The sequence below is a fragment of the Ahaetulla prasina genome, chromosome 2, assembly GCF_028640845.1.
Source record: "Ahaetulla prasina isolate Xishuangbanna chromosome 2, ASM2864084v1, whole genome shotgun sequence".
Classification (NCBI taxonomy): Eukaryota; Metazoa; Chordata; class Lepidosauria; order Squamata; family Colubridae; genus Ahaetulla; species Ahaetulla prasina.
Window position 1 is genome coordinate 232560983 of NC_080540.1, and position 16733 is coordinate 232577715.

A 16733-nucleotide genomic window follows, 5' to 3' on the forward strand; every position below is an offset into this window, starting at 1 on the left:
AGAAATTAGGAGACTCTGAGTTCCAGTCCAGCCTTAGGCATGAAAGCTAGCTGAGTGACTTTGGGCTAATCTCCCTCACAGAGTTGTTGTGGGAGAAAAAAACGAGGAAGGAGTACCGCGAGTGTTTGTCTTCTTGCGTTACTCATAAAGTAATAATGGCAGGACAAAAATCTAGTGCATAAAAATAAATGAAATAAATAAATAAATGCTACAGTTGATAGGCTGAGGGCGGCGACGCTTCCTCCTCGGAATCCCGAGGCAAATGGTTTTCAGAAAGGTTCGGCTCTAGGTCCTTGCTCTGGACGAGGCAGCCCCACCCCCTGGATTAAATGATTGGCTACCTCCATTCCTCCCCCCCCCCCACTTTCTCTCCCTTCGACTTGCTGACATCTTCCCCAAAGAAGGGGAATCGGGAAGCGCTAGGACCAAGCAGGCTCGGAGAGACCGCTGGAATCTCTTCTGTGCAGAGTGGTTGCTGCTGCCGCCGCCGCCGCTGCCGCCGCTGCCATTTCTCCTCGCGTTCCCCGCTTAGACAGAGAAAAGGAGGGGAGAGGGAGGTTACCGAGGCTGACTGAACTCCAAGCGCTGGACTGCCAAGGACTCCCACTGCCCGCTGCTGCTGCTGCTCCTGCTCTGGACAAGTGTGGAAAGCAGAGCGAGGAGGGCGGGGGGGAGAGGGAGGAGAAAGGCAGTGGGGAACTCAAGCTTGAAGGGGAGAGGGAAGCCCCGAGAAAGAAGGAAAGAATCCGCTCTTCTCCTGCTCAAGGAAAGAGGCTGAAGCCGAAGAAAGTGTGAGGCGCGCGGGGGAGGGAGACCGAGTCATAACTTTCCGAAGCCTTCGAAGCCATTCCAGAAACTGGGAGGAAGAAATTTGCCTTCTTCCATGCCCCGGTCACTTCAGCGCTTCTGGAGATTCAATGCGCTAATTCCGGACTCTTTCTGGCTTTCCTCCTTGAGGTAACTTTTGAGAAGTCTTGCAGCTGCCGCCGTTGGTAGAAGTGCCCCGTGGGAAGAGCCTTGGAAGAAGTCCTGAAGGAAAAGAAAAGAGGGAGAAAGTTTCGGCTGAAAACCCGGTGGAAATTTTTTTTTCCCCTCTTCTTTCCCTCTCTCTCTGTCTCCCCCCACCCGCCCAATCCAGCTGCCTGTTTTTGTGGGGGGCAACTAAAGCGCCGAGAAGATGATCTGGAAGGGCAGCTGCTGCTGCGGTGGTGTCCGAAGCGGAGGAGATTTTCTGTGCCTTCTCCTTCTCCTGATGGGTTTCTTATTGCCCGCCTGCAGGACTCGCTTGTACACCAACCACTGGGCTGTGAGGATAAGTGGCGGGCTCCAAGAAGCCAACCGGATAGCGAGCAAGTACGGCTACATCAATATAGGACAGGTAACCTCCTCGGGGCGGAAGGCCACGCGCTTTCGCTCTGCAGCCTGCGCGGGTGAGGGGCGAGCGGGCGGCTGCAAAGTGCTGGTGCTGCGGCAGGCGCGGGAAAGGGAGGCGGTGGGCGTCCTTCTCCCTCTCTCTCTCTCTCCCTCCCCCCTCTCCCTTCCCTGTCATCTACCGCGGGCAGCCGCGGAGCTTATGGAAGCAGGCGGCGCAAAAAGGGCCAGGTAGTAAACTGGCCGGGGTCACGTCCTCCGCGAGTTCCTGGCTCTCCCGGCCGAGAACTGAGCTCGGTGGCGAGGTCGGGCGGCTTCAGGAATTGGGAAAGAGCAGCGCCGGTTTGCAACGAAAGAGAGCGGTTGCACGAAAGGGAGCGCACGTCCTGGGGCGATGACATAGTTTTGATGCTTCCGAGCCCGCAGGGGGAGAGGCGGGGAGGAGGAGGTGGGGGGAAGAATTGCTCGACCGCCGCTTGAGCTTTCAGGCAGCCGAGCAAAGAACCTGTTGGGGGTTGGTGACGAGACCCGAACCCGGCGGTGGGGGTGGGCGTATTTTTAGGCAAGCGGGGGCTTGCAGGAAAGTGAAAGGGAGACGTTTCCAAACTTCCCGGGTTTAAAAAAAAAGAAAAAGGCGAAAAGGCGCACAAACCTGCTACTTTGGGTTTCTTTCAGCAAGCAAACTACCTGACGCTGTTGTTGACTTGGAAGCCCCGTGGCTGTGTGGGACCTCCTTTGTGCATGTTCAAAAGCCCTCATTACTTCCTAATTGCTAGGTTTAGATAAGTATCCTGAAGCTCAGTCTCCATTTGAGGATTTCTAGGATTCCTAGCATCCCCCCCTTTTTTTTTTGTTGCTTCGTTAAACATATGTATGCGATAAACTTTGTTTCTTGATTTTTACCTCATGCCATTTTTACCTCATTGATCAAGGTAGCGTTAGGATTTCCAGATACATTGTGGGCTGGAGATGTATAAATGGGAAACATGGCATATTTGGTGGGGTTTCCTTGATTCCAAAAGATGACGGGATGGATTTCCTTGTTGACTTTGGAAACCTTGGCCCCCTCCTTGCTGGAGGAATTTAGTGTACTGCATCTATTCTGGTATTTGCTCTCCCCCTTCCCCTCCATTATAATTGTGGCATAGTCATCAAGAAGATAAAAGATTTGGGAAACTAAGGGCATTTAATAAACAGCAAGTTAAAGCTTTACTGTCTGTCCCAGATTTCCGCCAATCTCAAATCCTCGTCATGCATTGGAATATAATGCCCATCATCCCCAGCCATATTGACTTGGCTCCTCCCCATGTCTTGAACTCTTCCCTTACTCTTTCCACAGTGAACTTTGAGCCCAGCAAATGGAAACCAAGTTTTCAACAAGCAGATGGAGTGTGTCCCTCCTCATGGAAGGGCCAAGATTTTGCCTGAGCCTGTGCCAGCATAACAGAGAAAGGGAGGAGACAGGGATTAATTTGTAACATAGCTCAGGGCCAAGACACAACATTTTACTGCTGAGGTTGGGCCTTTCCAAAAGGGAGACAACCTTGAATTTAAAAGGACACCCCTAAAAGAGGTTAATGCTTTCGCATACTTTCCCATTTTAAGACTGATACATGGGAGAGGCAAGATTAAGAAATTAAACGTCATTTCAGGTAAACCGAGAACATGAAGTAGAAAGGAAAGCATGTGAAGGCTGATTCAGGCTTCTTTCCCCTGGAGGAGACATGGGAACCCCAACATTGCTCTTCCAAAGGTGCTTTTCCAAAAGGCAATTGGACTTTCTTGGTTTTTTTCTTTGAAAACGTTTAGCTTCTCATCCAAGAAACTTCTTCCGTTCAGTTTGCTTCTTGCAAAATGTTTTCAAAGAAAGAAAAAAAACCCAAGGAAGTCCAATTGCTTTTTGGAAAAGTACCTTTGGGACGACCACATCCTGGTGATTGAGAATCTCCATAGACACCTAACTTTGCTCTCTTGGTAGAGTTGATGAAGAACCTTTGGGCAGCTGTCAGGTTTAATCCATCATTCTTTCCTTTCATAAATTGCAAAATAGGAATTTATCTTACAGAAAGGTAAGCAGAAGAAAAATAGAAATTGTAAAGTTCATGAGAACAAAAATAGTTCTTACTGGAGCAAATAAAACTCCTGATCAATCCAATATTTTGTGTCTTGCTGTGTCCAGTTAAAAACATCCAATAAATGAACAAACATAACATCAGTGCCACAGGCTCCCAATGTTTAGAAATATTTTTTTTTAAATCTAGGAGACAATACTCATAATAATTAATGGTTATTGATAGCTTTTTAGTTACCTATTTTTGTTACAACATACTTTCTCATGCCAATTGTTAATGTTAACTCATTAACTTATCATGAACAGAAATTCATCGAATTGGGGAAATAGGTTCTGCTAGAGAACATGTTGAAATCATAAAAAAATTGTTGAGGTGAAAGGAAAGTAATGGAAAAGAAAATGTTCTGAGTTGATAGGAAATGTGTTGAGCTATATTTATTAGTGAATGCTGTATAGGCATAAGTGTTTTGGAAAAAGCACTTATTGTACTGTTTTAATTCTATATAGAGGAGTAGATTAAGTCTGTCTAATGCAGGTGTATTTGGGGGATTTAAATTTGGCTTTAGTTCAGATCAGTTAAATAAATAATCTGGTCTGAGTCATATTAGCTAGTTTAAAAACACCTGAATTTGTAGAATCCACAGAGTTAACAAACACCTGGATTTGCTAGACCCAAAACTACTATATAAAAAACTTATTAAACATTCCATGTACACATGTATCTTGCATTACTTGCTGAAACAATTAGATGAGTTTAATGAGAGTTCCTATATATACCACTACTACATATTTTATAACATTTCTAATATTAATACAATATTTCTAGAGAATATTGTTTTGGACATCTGGACTGCCTGTTAATTGTTTTATTTTATTGTGATTTGTGCATATACCTCATCTCTGTCTTTTCTAAAGATAAAATAATTTGCAATATTTGTTAAGAATTTTTAAAATTAGAAATAATGGTCATGTAAAAAATATTCAGTTATATAATAAATAATATGGATTGAAGTCCCAAGTTATAATGAATGCTCTATAGTCTAGAACATAAAATATTATGTGATGGATAGAAGTTTATAGAATTGTTCCATAGCCTATTGACCCAAGATATCTGTTCTTTGTATTTCACAGAATAGCAAATACTCCCAAGGATATATTTTGACTCATTTACTTTTAGGACAAAATGACAGAAGTAAATGACATTTACTTTTAGGACAAAATGAGAGGCTAGAAAAAGAGCAATTACATTGTTAGAACTTCTCCTTTAAAGATAACAAATTCTTCTTAATAATCATTTTTCTGTAGAGCTGTACTCAGAAAGTGCATATCAATTAGCATTGTGTCCATTTAGTACAGTGGTTCTCAACCTTTATAGTGCTGCGACCCCTTTAATACAATACCCCACAATGTGGCGACCCCCAACCGTAAAATTATTTTCATTTTGAATTTATCGCGCCTGAAGCCATATTGGCTAGCGATCTGAACTGCTTGCGATTGCCTTGAGGATGGAGGCATTAAAGCGGAGACTCCTCCCATATTAAGTTTATGGCGCCTGAAGCCAGATCAGGCTAGCGATTGGGAGTGATTGCAGCTGGCTTGAGAGGGAGACATCAGAGCAAAGATTTCTCTCTTTTTTAATTGATTGCGCCTGAAGCCGAATTCGGCTAGCGATTTGAAGAGCCTGCAGCTGGCTTGTGGAGTCAACCATTGGAGCGTGATTCTTCGACTTGCAAGTATACTTCCCATATTTCCGATGGTCTTAGGTGACCCTTGGCAAATCGTCATTCGACCCCCAACGGGGTTCCGACCCACAGGTTGAGAACCGCTGATTTAGTACATGAAATGCTGTGACTTTTTTATACCTAGTTGGATACACTGATATAGTGCAATCATTTACAACAAAACCTGTAACCATTTTCTCTCTTGTCAGGGTTATTTACTTTTGGCAAATTAAGGTTGCCTTATAAATTGAAATTTTTCATTCTGTTAAGGCATATTGTTAAACAAAATACCATTGTAATAATTTGTTATTTTTATTCTATGGAACCAAGAGAGATCAAAAAACCCATAACAAATGTAAAGACTGCATCTTTCTATATGTTGAAAGCTTTCTTTCCACAACCTGTAGTTACATTCTTCTGATATTAAGTTTTTATAGTGATAAAAACTATAATATAATATTATATTTATGATATTATCTTTTAAGTTTCTAAGCCAACAAGCAAGAAATTGGAACACTATATTTCCTACAATTGTTATATATACATTCAATTCCTTTCAAGAAAAGGGAGGGAGAGAGAGGGAGGCAGGGAGAGAGAGACTGTTTCCATTAGACTGAAAGTTATATCATACATATGTTTTCTGCTGGGTGTGTGGGTGTATGTATGTATGTATGTATGTATGTATGTATGTATGTATGTATAGTTACAGAAGTGTAAAAGATTTTACATAATACAAATTAAAGTATTATGATTATAAATAGACTTTTCAAAAACTGAATGTTTAGAGAGCCCAAAAGAAAACTTCCTGAATGGACTTTTTAAGGGCTACAGGTAGTCCTCAATTTACAACTGCAATTGGGACCAGAATTTCTGTTGCTAAGCAAGGCAGTTGTTAAGTGAGTGGTGCCTGATTATTTTTTTTTGCCATGGTTAAGAAAATCATTGCATTTAAGTGAATCACACAGTTATTTAGCAAATTCAGCTTCCCATATTGATTTTGCCGGTCAGAAGCTGGCTGGGAAGATCACAAATGGTGATCGCATGATCCCAGGATGCTGCAACCACCAGATGGATTTGTAACTGGCTGACCGCATTCAACATGTAGTCCTCAACGGAACTGCATCTACATGGAGGGAAGTATGCAGTGGAGTACCCCAAGGCTCTGTTTTAAGCCCAGTATTCTTTAACATCTTCATCAATGACTTGGACGTGGGGCTAGATGGGGAACTCATCAAATTTGCAGATGACACTAAGCTGGCAGGAATAGCCAACACTCCAGAAGATAGGCTCAAGATATAGAAGGATCTTGACCGACTTGAACATTGGGATCTATCTTAACCACATGAAATTCAACAGTGAAAAAAGTAAGGTTCTACATTTAGGCAAAAAACCCAAAATGCACAGGTAGCGTATATGTGGAACCTTGCTCAATAGTAGTAACTGTGAGAGGGATCTTGGAATCCTAGTGGACAACCATTTAGATATGAGCCAGCAGTGTGCAGCAGCTGCCAAAAAAGCCAACACAGTTCTGGGCTGCATAAACAGAGGGATAGAATCAAGATCACATAAAGTGTTAATACCACTTTATAATGCCTTGGTAAGGTCACACTTGGAATATTGCATCCAGTTTTGGTCACTACGTTGTAAAAAAGATGTTGAGACTCTAGAAAGAGTGCAGAGAAAAGAGTGCAGAGAGAAGGGTTGCAGGAACTGGGTATGTCTAGTTTAATGAAAAGAAGGACTAGGGGAGACATGATAGCAGTGTTCCAATATCTCAGGGGTTGCCACAAAGAAGAGGGAGTCAAACTATTCTCCAAAGCACCTGAGGGTAGAACAAGAAGCAATGGGTGGAAACTAATCAAGGAGAGAAGGAACTTAGAACTAAGGAGAAATTTCCTGACAGAACAATTAATAAGTGGAACAACTGCCTGCAGAAGTTGTGAATGCTCCAACACTGGAAATTTTTAAGAAGATGTTGGATAATCATTTGTCTGAAGTGGGGCAGGGGGTTGGACTAGAAGACCTCCAAGGTCCCTTCCAACTGTGTTGTTATTAATATTATTAATTGTTGCAAATACATGCTGGTTTTCAAGTGCCCAAATTTTGATCATGTGACCCTGGAGAATGCTGCAACGGTTGTAAGTATGAGGACTGGTGTCAAGTCACTATTTTCAGTGTCATTTTAACTTTGAACGGTCACCAAACAAATAGTTGTAAGTGGAAGACTACCTGTAGAGAGATAAACATTAGCTATGATCAATTGCAAATGGGTTAGCTTTAAAAGTAATCTTATTACCTTTAGTTTTTTTTTCAAACATCTTCCTACTTTACCTCTTTAACCATAATATAAAATTCTACTAATTTTAAAAGTGGTGGAAACTTCCTATGTTCTCCTTCTGTGACCAAACAGAAAATGAGAGGGGAAAGCAAAACTGAAGAGTCTAATGGTCATTCATTTAATGCTAAACTATGGTTTAATACTGTATACTAATGGGCCAGCATGATCTTAAAAAACATCTTAACAGAAAGATGTATTTTCATGTGCTGAGCTTGATACTTGTTCACTGAATACAAAAGTAGCTAAGAGCTAGAAAAGGATCTTGCATTTTTGGTAGCCAAAATAGATTTTAGTTTCTCTGGGTATATCCATGTTTATATTCCTGTATTAAGAGCATTCATGTAGTCTTACCTGTGATTGCTTGAGACTACATGACATTATATCCTACAAAAGGAGTTTAATTGGGAATCACCATACACTCTAAATCATTCAGTGATTGGTTGGTGACTTTTTCATTTACTTACTAACCTGTTCATGTTCCTGGGAATTGGTCTGTTTTATTTTATGGAATAGAGTCCAAATAAAGTTACACAAGACACGTTTAAATGAGAGTTAACAGATTAATTTATTTATGCGCAATTGGTATCAAAAGTATTAACTGGACTATAACCAGTGTTACATTAACTTAAATTATTCCTTTCTTAGACTTCTCTCGAAGGAAAACAATATTATATTTTAAAATGTTAACTACCATTGAGCTGTGATTCAGTTTAATGTCTTAAAGAAAGCCTAACAAAAATCTCTTGCTTGAAACTGTCCAGAACTGCTACTAGTCATTATAGATCTGGAGTAGCCAATCTATAGTTCCCAAATGCTGCTGAACCAAAATTTCTAGCATATTTCACTGTAGGAATGCTTGCTGGTAAGTATAGCTCAGGAACATCTACCATAAGACAGATTGCATAACTTTGGTATAGATAATGCTGATCTACATTGATCCATAATCACATGACAGAGCAATTCTCCAATCTGGCACTTTCCAGATACTTTGAAACTATAGAATTTCCCAGCTATGATGGGAATTATACTCTCTACTTCCTCTTGCTTATTGTCCCTCCTTCTCCTGCTCCTGCTCCTCCTTTTCTTTCTGTTTCTTCTCTTCTCTTCTCTTCTCTTCTCTTCTCTTCTCTTCTCTTCTCTTCTCTTCTCTTCTCTTCTCTTCCCTCCCCTCCCCTCCCCTCCCCTTCTCTCTCTTAGTCAAAGTGGTCCCAGTGGTTGTCAAACCACTTGAGGCTGTAACTCCTCAACCCAGTCAGTGCAATCACCTGTCAATTATACCCTTATCCATCCCGACTGGTGAAAGCCTCCAGGACAGCGACTAGTAGGTCGGTAAGGTAAAAGTAAAAGTTCCCCTTGCACATATCTGCTAGCCGTTCCTGACTCTAGGGGGCAGTGCTCATCTCGGTTTCAAAGCCGAAGAGCCAGTGCTGTCTCCATGGTCATGTGGCCAGCATGACTAAAGACCAAAGGCACACGGAATGCTGTTACCTTCCCAAAGGTGGTCCCTATTTTTCTACTTGCATTTTTTATGTGCTTTCGAATTGCTAGGTTGGCAGAAGCTGGGACAAGTAACAGGAGCTCACCCTAGGGATTCAAACTGCTGAATTGCCGAACTTTCAATCAACAAGCTTCTCAAACGGAGGTTTCAGAGGCTGAAAGAAGCTTCAGAAAAGAAGCCTCCAAACAGAGCGTCAGAAAAAAAGCCCCCAAATAGAGCTTCAGAAAAGAAGCTCCCAAACAAGACTTCAGAGGCTTTTTTTCCTGAAGTTCTGTTTTGGAGGCTTTCAGAGGCAGAAAAAAAAAGGAAAAAAAAAAAAGGGACAGAGCTCACAACCAAGGAACCTGTTGCTAAAATTCACCTCTGGGAACAGCTGATTGTGGGTATTCCGGGAGGCCAATCCACCTGCCAATCAGCATTTTTCTTATTTTCCTCCCCAAAAACTAAGGTGTGTCTTATACTCCGTTGCATCTTATACTCCAAAAAATACGGGTATATCATATTTAGAAACTACCCATTTCTCTCATAGGGCATCTCTGGGTGGTGATACACACACACAAAAGTGAAGAATAAGGCATGAAATTCTAATTCTAGTTTGGGGAAAAACGGGCAGGGTAAGATTTTTTTTAAAAAAAATAAATGACTGCATTGGTATTGATACTACTTGGCTTTAATATTTAGGATTTCTAAAAAATATGGTTTAATTTTTTTTCTCTAAGTACTGGTATTCAGTATGGTTTTCTGTATTCAGTTTGGCATTCAAAGCATTGGACCAGTTGGATCTTACTTGTCACAATGAAATTTTAGGAATGTATATCTTAAAACTGCAATCTTTTGAAGAGATTCATTAAAGTTTGTCATCCAAACTGTTTTGTCACCTAAATTTAAATTTACAGAAGTATTGAAACAATTGAAGTATTGGAATGCAGCCATGAAAATTACAGTATATTGATGTATCTTTAAGTCCTGTGGCTTCCCGCATTTCCTGTAAACACTGTTTTGTGCCAGAAATACATTTGGGTCTTTAAATTAAAGCTTTCTTGATATATAGCACATTGCAGAACAATTTAATTGAGGAACATTACATTAATACCACTATAATATTCCACAAATCAGAAAGGGATATAATTGGCTAAAGTTCAATATCTTTGCTTTTCAAAAGTTAAATTATTTTGGAGATTGATGTAGAATGAGAATTAAGAATTACCGTAAATCCTTGTTTTAAGCATGCATTTATCTACACTAGTAGTCTTCCTGGTAGGCTTGCTTCTGATAGTTGTAAGTCAATAATACCGTAATGTAATCTAAGACCAGTGCTAGTCTTGTATTCAACACTCTGTGACTAAAAGTCTATCTGGTTCTCCCCTACTGTAAAGCAATGTTCGCTACCCCCAGTGGCATCTGCAACAAACTGCAAGGATATCAAACTTATGACACCCAAGAAGTATTATTGTCAAATACCGTATTTTTCAGAGTATAAAACGCACTGGACTATAAGACACACCTATCTTTTTTGGTGAGGAAAACAAGAAAAAGAAATTTGCTTCTGCCTCCCAGCAATTTTGCCTTGTTGCAGCAAACAGCAAACAACCTGCTTTACTTTCATTTTTGTTTTCAGCATAGCTTGATTAGCACAAGAAAAAAAATCTGCTCCCAGCAATTTACCTCCTTGCAGCAAGCTGCAGAGGCCTGCGCAGCAATAGGCAATGGCAATCCCTGCAGCCTGAAACAGCTGAGAGTCAGGGACAATCAACTTGTGCTAATTAGGATGTGTTGAAGCTGAAATGGGCCTTTTCTTCTTGCTGCTTGCTGCAAGGAGGTAAACTGTGGGAGGCAGAGGCCAAAGGGTGGGGCCAGTGGGTAGGAAGGGCTACATTCAGTGTATAAGACGCACTGAAATTTTCTCCCCCTTTTAGGGGGGAAAAAGGTGCGCCTTATACTCCGAAAAATACGGTATATCCTCCCAACCTGCTAACCTGTTTCCTTCTTAGTGCAGAATAGAGAAAGAATAATCTATATTCTGCTATTGTTATGTATATAAAAGGGTTAAAGTTAGAAAAGACCACTCCATTGGTACTCTCTGTGCTACTTACCAATGGTATTGTTTTCAGTAGCTCTGGAAAGTTCTGTGTCTTTGGATATATAGATTATGTTTTCTGAGGTTTTCGTGGGTGTTTGTATGTAGGTCTTTAGTTATTTGGAGGTGTCTTGGCAACGTTTCGAAGATGACGAATGGGATTTCGTCGAAACATCGCCAAGACACCTCCAATTTTACGCGGGAGAAAACCCGAATAATCAAAGACATATCTACATACATACATACATACATATACATATACATATACATATATATATATATAATCTCTGTATATAGATGATAGATAGAGAATGTAAATGCTTGCCTATGTTTCTTTCTCTTCCTGCTTTTGCCTTGCATTTATTCCATTTTGACAGTTACATGTTTTAGTGTTTGCTGATATTTAATACATGCATTTCAAGCTATTTTTTGCTAGCTGTACTGAGTAGCGTGAGGGTTTGCTCTGACCTTGGTATAGGGATTGATTGGGAGACTGCTGGGCACACACTAAACTGGAAATTACCCACATTAATTTTCCAACAGGTATCACATAAATGCTACAATTATATAACTTGTCCTTTTACAGTGTTTGTGTAATGACATCATCATGCATATTTGTAATTTAACTACTGTACCCTCCCACCACCACAAGCATCCATGGCTACATTATTTGAGAGAATGTCAAGCAATACATCTTAATAGATGCCATTAAGCAGGCACTTATTGAGGCAAATGGCTAAAACTCTGCTGTTGCCAATGTGAGTATCTCATGTTGTCATTGATTAATATCATAACCTGGTTACCTAACTAAAATTAAGCTTCTGTTTCACTTCTCATGTTCATATAACATAAAGGCAGAGTTCTTTCCCTCCCTTTCAACTCTGCAAATCTCAAAGAAAATGAGGACCATCTATATGTGTATTGGCTGTTTGAGTGCTTGTAAACTGCTTCAGTTGTGCAATTAAATTTTCTATTGAGCTTTGAAGAAAATTCTGCGCTGCCAGTAGAATTTTTAAGATACAGAACTCTCATTGCTAAAACTACGTGAGCATGTGTACGTGTATGCCTGCCTGCAAGATATTCAGCAGAAAGCTTGGATTAAGATTTCATGAGAGGTGTTTTGACTGTACTACAATACCAATGAGCAGAAAGCTCAGAAATCAGGAATGGTTTAATGCTGTTTTCAAATATTTTGCTACTTACTAAAATATCCTATGATTTTTCACATCCTATCAGCTTTTACATCCTATCAGCGTAATTAGCAAAGATCTTTGCTACTTGGTGAAGTTCTATATACCTTTATCAGGAAATAGGTCTCATGTCTACTGTTTCTTACTTCTTAAAGAGTGATACTCACTGGCAACTGAAGCTATGGGGCAGGCTCATTAACAGCAGTCTTTGTAGGTGAAACTACATTATACATCTAAGACAGGGGTCTCCAACCTTGATCACTTTAAGACTTGTGGACTTCAACTCCCAGAATTCCTCAGCCAGCTTTGCTGGCTGAGGGACTCTGGGATTTGAAGTCCACAAATCTTAAAGTGACCAAGGTTGGAGACCCCTGATCTAAGAGATAGCATCACACATAAGAACGTGTTACACATTAATCCACTACGGCAACAATATATTGCTGAGAGTTCTGAGGGATAACTTCAGACACATTATGAATGCCATGATGTAAATTTATAGAATACACATTTTCCTGTCCAACTAACAGGATTTAATGGTAACCGTTTTTAAACAGACAAACTGAATTTTTTTAACAAGTGAAAAGCAACAGTAAGGTTTTACTTTGTTTTGAGATTGCTGTTTTTTGTTTTTTGTTTTTGATGGAGGGTGGTGTTTCACTCCTAAAATGTTGCTTTGCACACACATTTGTCCATCTCCCAGCAGGAGCCTAGAAAACAGAAAGAAGACTCTACTGAGGCAAATTAAGGACCCTTGTGAATGCAAAGCAAAGGAGTATTTATGGAATCTGAGCTACAAAACAATAACAGTGCCTTGAACCTGAATTTGTCTGCGCCACAGCAGGAGTCAAGAGCGTAGAAAAGATCAGATGTAATCCTTTAAGCTCACATTTTTCTACTCTGCAGCAATAATCTATTGTCAGACAAAGGGCAAAGTAAAACAAATTACTTTTCTTCAAATTTAATACAGTGTCATTTCCCCTAATTTAAGCAATAATGTTCATTTATTTTTGTTTAAAGCAAACAAAATGATCTTTTTAACAAAATTTCAGCTTACATGTTTTGATGTAAAACAGATATGACCCATATTAAAAATTTGTTTAACCTCTCTTTTCCATTCATTTCTTGTACACACATGACCACATGTAAAACGTACACACTAGAAATATTATATTTTGTTGACTTTCAGTTCCTTGACCCTTGTTCTTTTTATTCACCATTCTGGATGCATTAAATGCATTGCCCAAATCTTTACACTGATACTAGTAAAGATACACAAGCCCATAACTCAGCTATAATTTTCTCAAGATATTGGCTTAATAAATAAAACACACACCATAGAGAGAGGGTTACATTAGTGGCAGCTGCTGCTGACAATATCCACCCATCCATAATCATTAACTGCTCCCCTTTTCCCCCTAAACTAAGATCAGTTGTTGAGCTATTTTGCACAAGAAGTTAAAATCCAAGGCAGCCAAGGAATGGTGAGAATAAACGCCCAAGCTATAGATATAATAAAAGAGGATTTCTAGGGTTCTGAAAGATGCCATTGCCCAGTACAGCACAGAAGCAGCTGAGCCCTCCTGAACGTTTTGCTGGTGTGTCCTGTTATTAGGCTCCGATGTTGTAAGATTAAGGAGCATGCACAAAAAGCAAAAGAAGCCCCTTTCTTTAATCAGATAGCGAATCATAACTGAGGATGTTTGGGAGATGAAGTTGACTGGATTAATAGCAATGGGCATATACATTATTTATATGTGAAATTTGCTTAGGGTTTGATAATTTGGTGAGAACTTAAGAGACTGAGCTCCAGAATCTCCCCTTAGGAAAAAAAGACATAGAGATGAAGCACTAATGTGTTTTAAAATGTCTATGCCTTACAGGTAGTCCACAACTTATGACCACAATTGAGCCCAACATTTCTGTTGCTAAATGAGGCAGTTGTTAAGTGAGTATTTCCCCATTTTACGGCCTTCCTTTCTGCAGTTGTTAAGTGAATCAGAGCAGTTGTTAAGTGAATCTAGCTTCCCCATTGATTTTGTGTGTAGGAAGATTGCAAAAGGTGATCCCATGATCCAGGGTCATTGCAACTGCAATAAATATGAGTCAATTGTCAAGCACCTGAATTTTGATCATGTGACCATGGCGATGCTGCAATGGTTGCAAGTGTGAAAAACGGTCATAAGTGCCATTGTATCCTCAAACAGTCAGTAAATGAACTATTATAAGTCAAGGACTACCTGTAGTTTCTTTTCCATCAGGTACTATTTCCAATGTCTCACACTAGTTCCAATAAAATTATAATAAGACAGACATGGACTGTAAAGAATAAATCTGAACAATGAAGAAACCTGCAGAATATTGATACTATGAAGAGGCTAAGCACTGAATTGTAAGTGATTTTTTTTACAAACTAGTCCACTCTTGATGTAACAAATATCCTAAGGCACAAAGCCCCAGAATTTTTTTAAAGACTTTTATTGAGATTTATTATAACATTAAATTCAATTTAAATAAAGATTAAGAATGAAAAAAGGAGGAAGTGCAAGATAAAAGAGAGAAAAGAAAAAACTGTATATCAAATCATACTCAAAGGGAGATAGGAAACCTTCTGTCAACAAGGAAACAGTTAGTGGTCTTGACTTCATACAGGGAGACTGATCAGACCTGGTTTCCTAATGAATAATGTATTGATTGATCAGATATGATAAATTGGGGGAAAGTATTGAACACAGTAGATTTGTTAATGTTGGATAGGTGGGGATTTGTTGTTGATGCCAGTCTGGCAGAGTTCTGGTAAAATGGCTGGCACTTTTGAATGTGAGTAGTAAGTAATAGTTGGGGGTAAGACATTTGTAGACGTTTGTTTTGGGTGCTGTGGGTTAAGTGACATTGTGGGTATGAGTTGTATATAGTTGTGATTGAGTTACTGTATGATTTAGTGTCGTAATTCTTAATGTGGTTCTTTTAATTGGAAGGTGGTTAGTTAGATTTAATATGGGTCCACAATTTGAAGGGCATAGATAGCACAATCCTAATTAAGGTCAGGTATCCCAGGTACCTGGAAGATATGGTAGGGGCAGGGGTGAAATGCTCCCGGTTCTGACCAGATCTCGCAATCTGGTAATAATCATGGTTGTTGGGTCGGCAATGCGGTAGCGATCGCCGAACCATCGACGACACCTGCTACCTGGGTGTCATTACTTCCTGGTTTTAATGCATGCGCAGAAGATCTGCGCGCAGCGTGTGGACTTCTGAGCCAGTAAGGAAGGTAAGTAGATTTCACCCCTGGGTACGGGGTACTTGGTAATTTCAGGGAAGAAAGATCAGAATTTATTGTGAACATCCATTTCCAGCTTTGCAGTCCCAGTTGAGTCCTGATGGTTGAATCATTCATAATTTTGGATTTAAGTTGCTGGTTAAATGCCAGGTCCAAGGCCATGGTTAATTTATGACTTGGTTCTGGATAAGATGATGGACCAGACATTTATTAGTAAGATCTGGTTGAGAGTGATGATACTTTTGAACATTTGATCTTCCTGGAGGTTATGTGACTAGGGACATTTTACTTGAGGTAGTGGAGGTGTGAGGAACCTTGTGTTAAGTTGGGCTTTAAAGAGGAGGTGGGTATTTTTCTGAACTGCTAGCATGCTGCCTGTGGAATTCTTGCAAGTGTTCACATATCTTAAAGTTTTGAGGTTGAGAAATACCACTTTAGGGTGTTGATTGACTTCAGGCTCCATGCCAGAGGTCTGGATCAGTTATATTTTGGCAATCATGGACTTGTCTTCTCAAGCCTGACACAGGCTCAGAGCAATTGAATAGAACATGACTAGATTAGATCTGCCTCATTATCAAATTGGATCTCTTTCTGATTCAATTAAGATTAACTGTTATGAAGACCTCTGCAGAATAGGATCAGTTAGGTTAGGATGTGTCTTAAATGCATAAATTCAGATGGTTTCTTGGAAGCACTTGAAGAATTTCCCAGTTGTGTCAAGAGGTGAGTTCACCAATGGCTTTGTTTTCCTGTAGCCCAGGCTCTCAATGAATGTTCTTCAAGGTAGAACATTTGGTGTCCTAATCCGGAGGCACACTTTAGTTCTCTGAGCAGTTATGGGAGCTGAACCACCAGAAATAATATCTAAAGCACTGGTTGAAAAAGATAAAAAGTAAATGTGACCAAGCACAAGTACAAATTCAAATCCTAGCCTATAGCATTATTATTTTTCTTACTTGATTGAGTTAGTAAGGTGGGTCAACAGCCTTGCTTTAGAAAAGAATGGGCAGGATGATCACTCACTTTGGATGCATTTTGCTAACAAAGTCACTTAGATTTGCCAAAGGTAGGCAGAGTTTAATCTGGTGTTTGGGGCATCCTAGCTCTATTATATGGACTCATTATGACTTGCATAATCTGAGGTCTACATTGGGTCTCTGTGATATGACCCTTACCACTTACATTATTGA

General features: G+C 40.0%; 1 protein-coding gene across 4 annotated transcripts in view; it reads left to right on the forward strand.

Moving 5' to 3' along the window:
• The first annotated feature begins 451 nt into the window (after positions 1–451).
• PCSK5 (proprotein convertase subtilisin/kexin type 5) overlaps positions 452–16733 on the forward strand; it is a 179784-nt gene continuing 163502 nt past the window's right edge. For all 4 annotated transcript variants that reach the window (XR_009153591.1, XM_058170467.1, XM_058170466.1 and 1 more), the window contains exon 1: positions 452–1378. Coding sequence is in view for 3 of the 4 variants with exons in the window: in XM_058170467.1 (XP_058026450.1) it covers positions 1178–1378 (201 nt within the window). In the remaining variant the exon portion in view is untranslated. The remainder of the gene's footprint in view (positions 1379–16733) is intronic.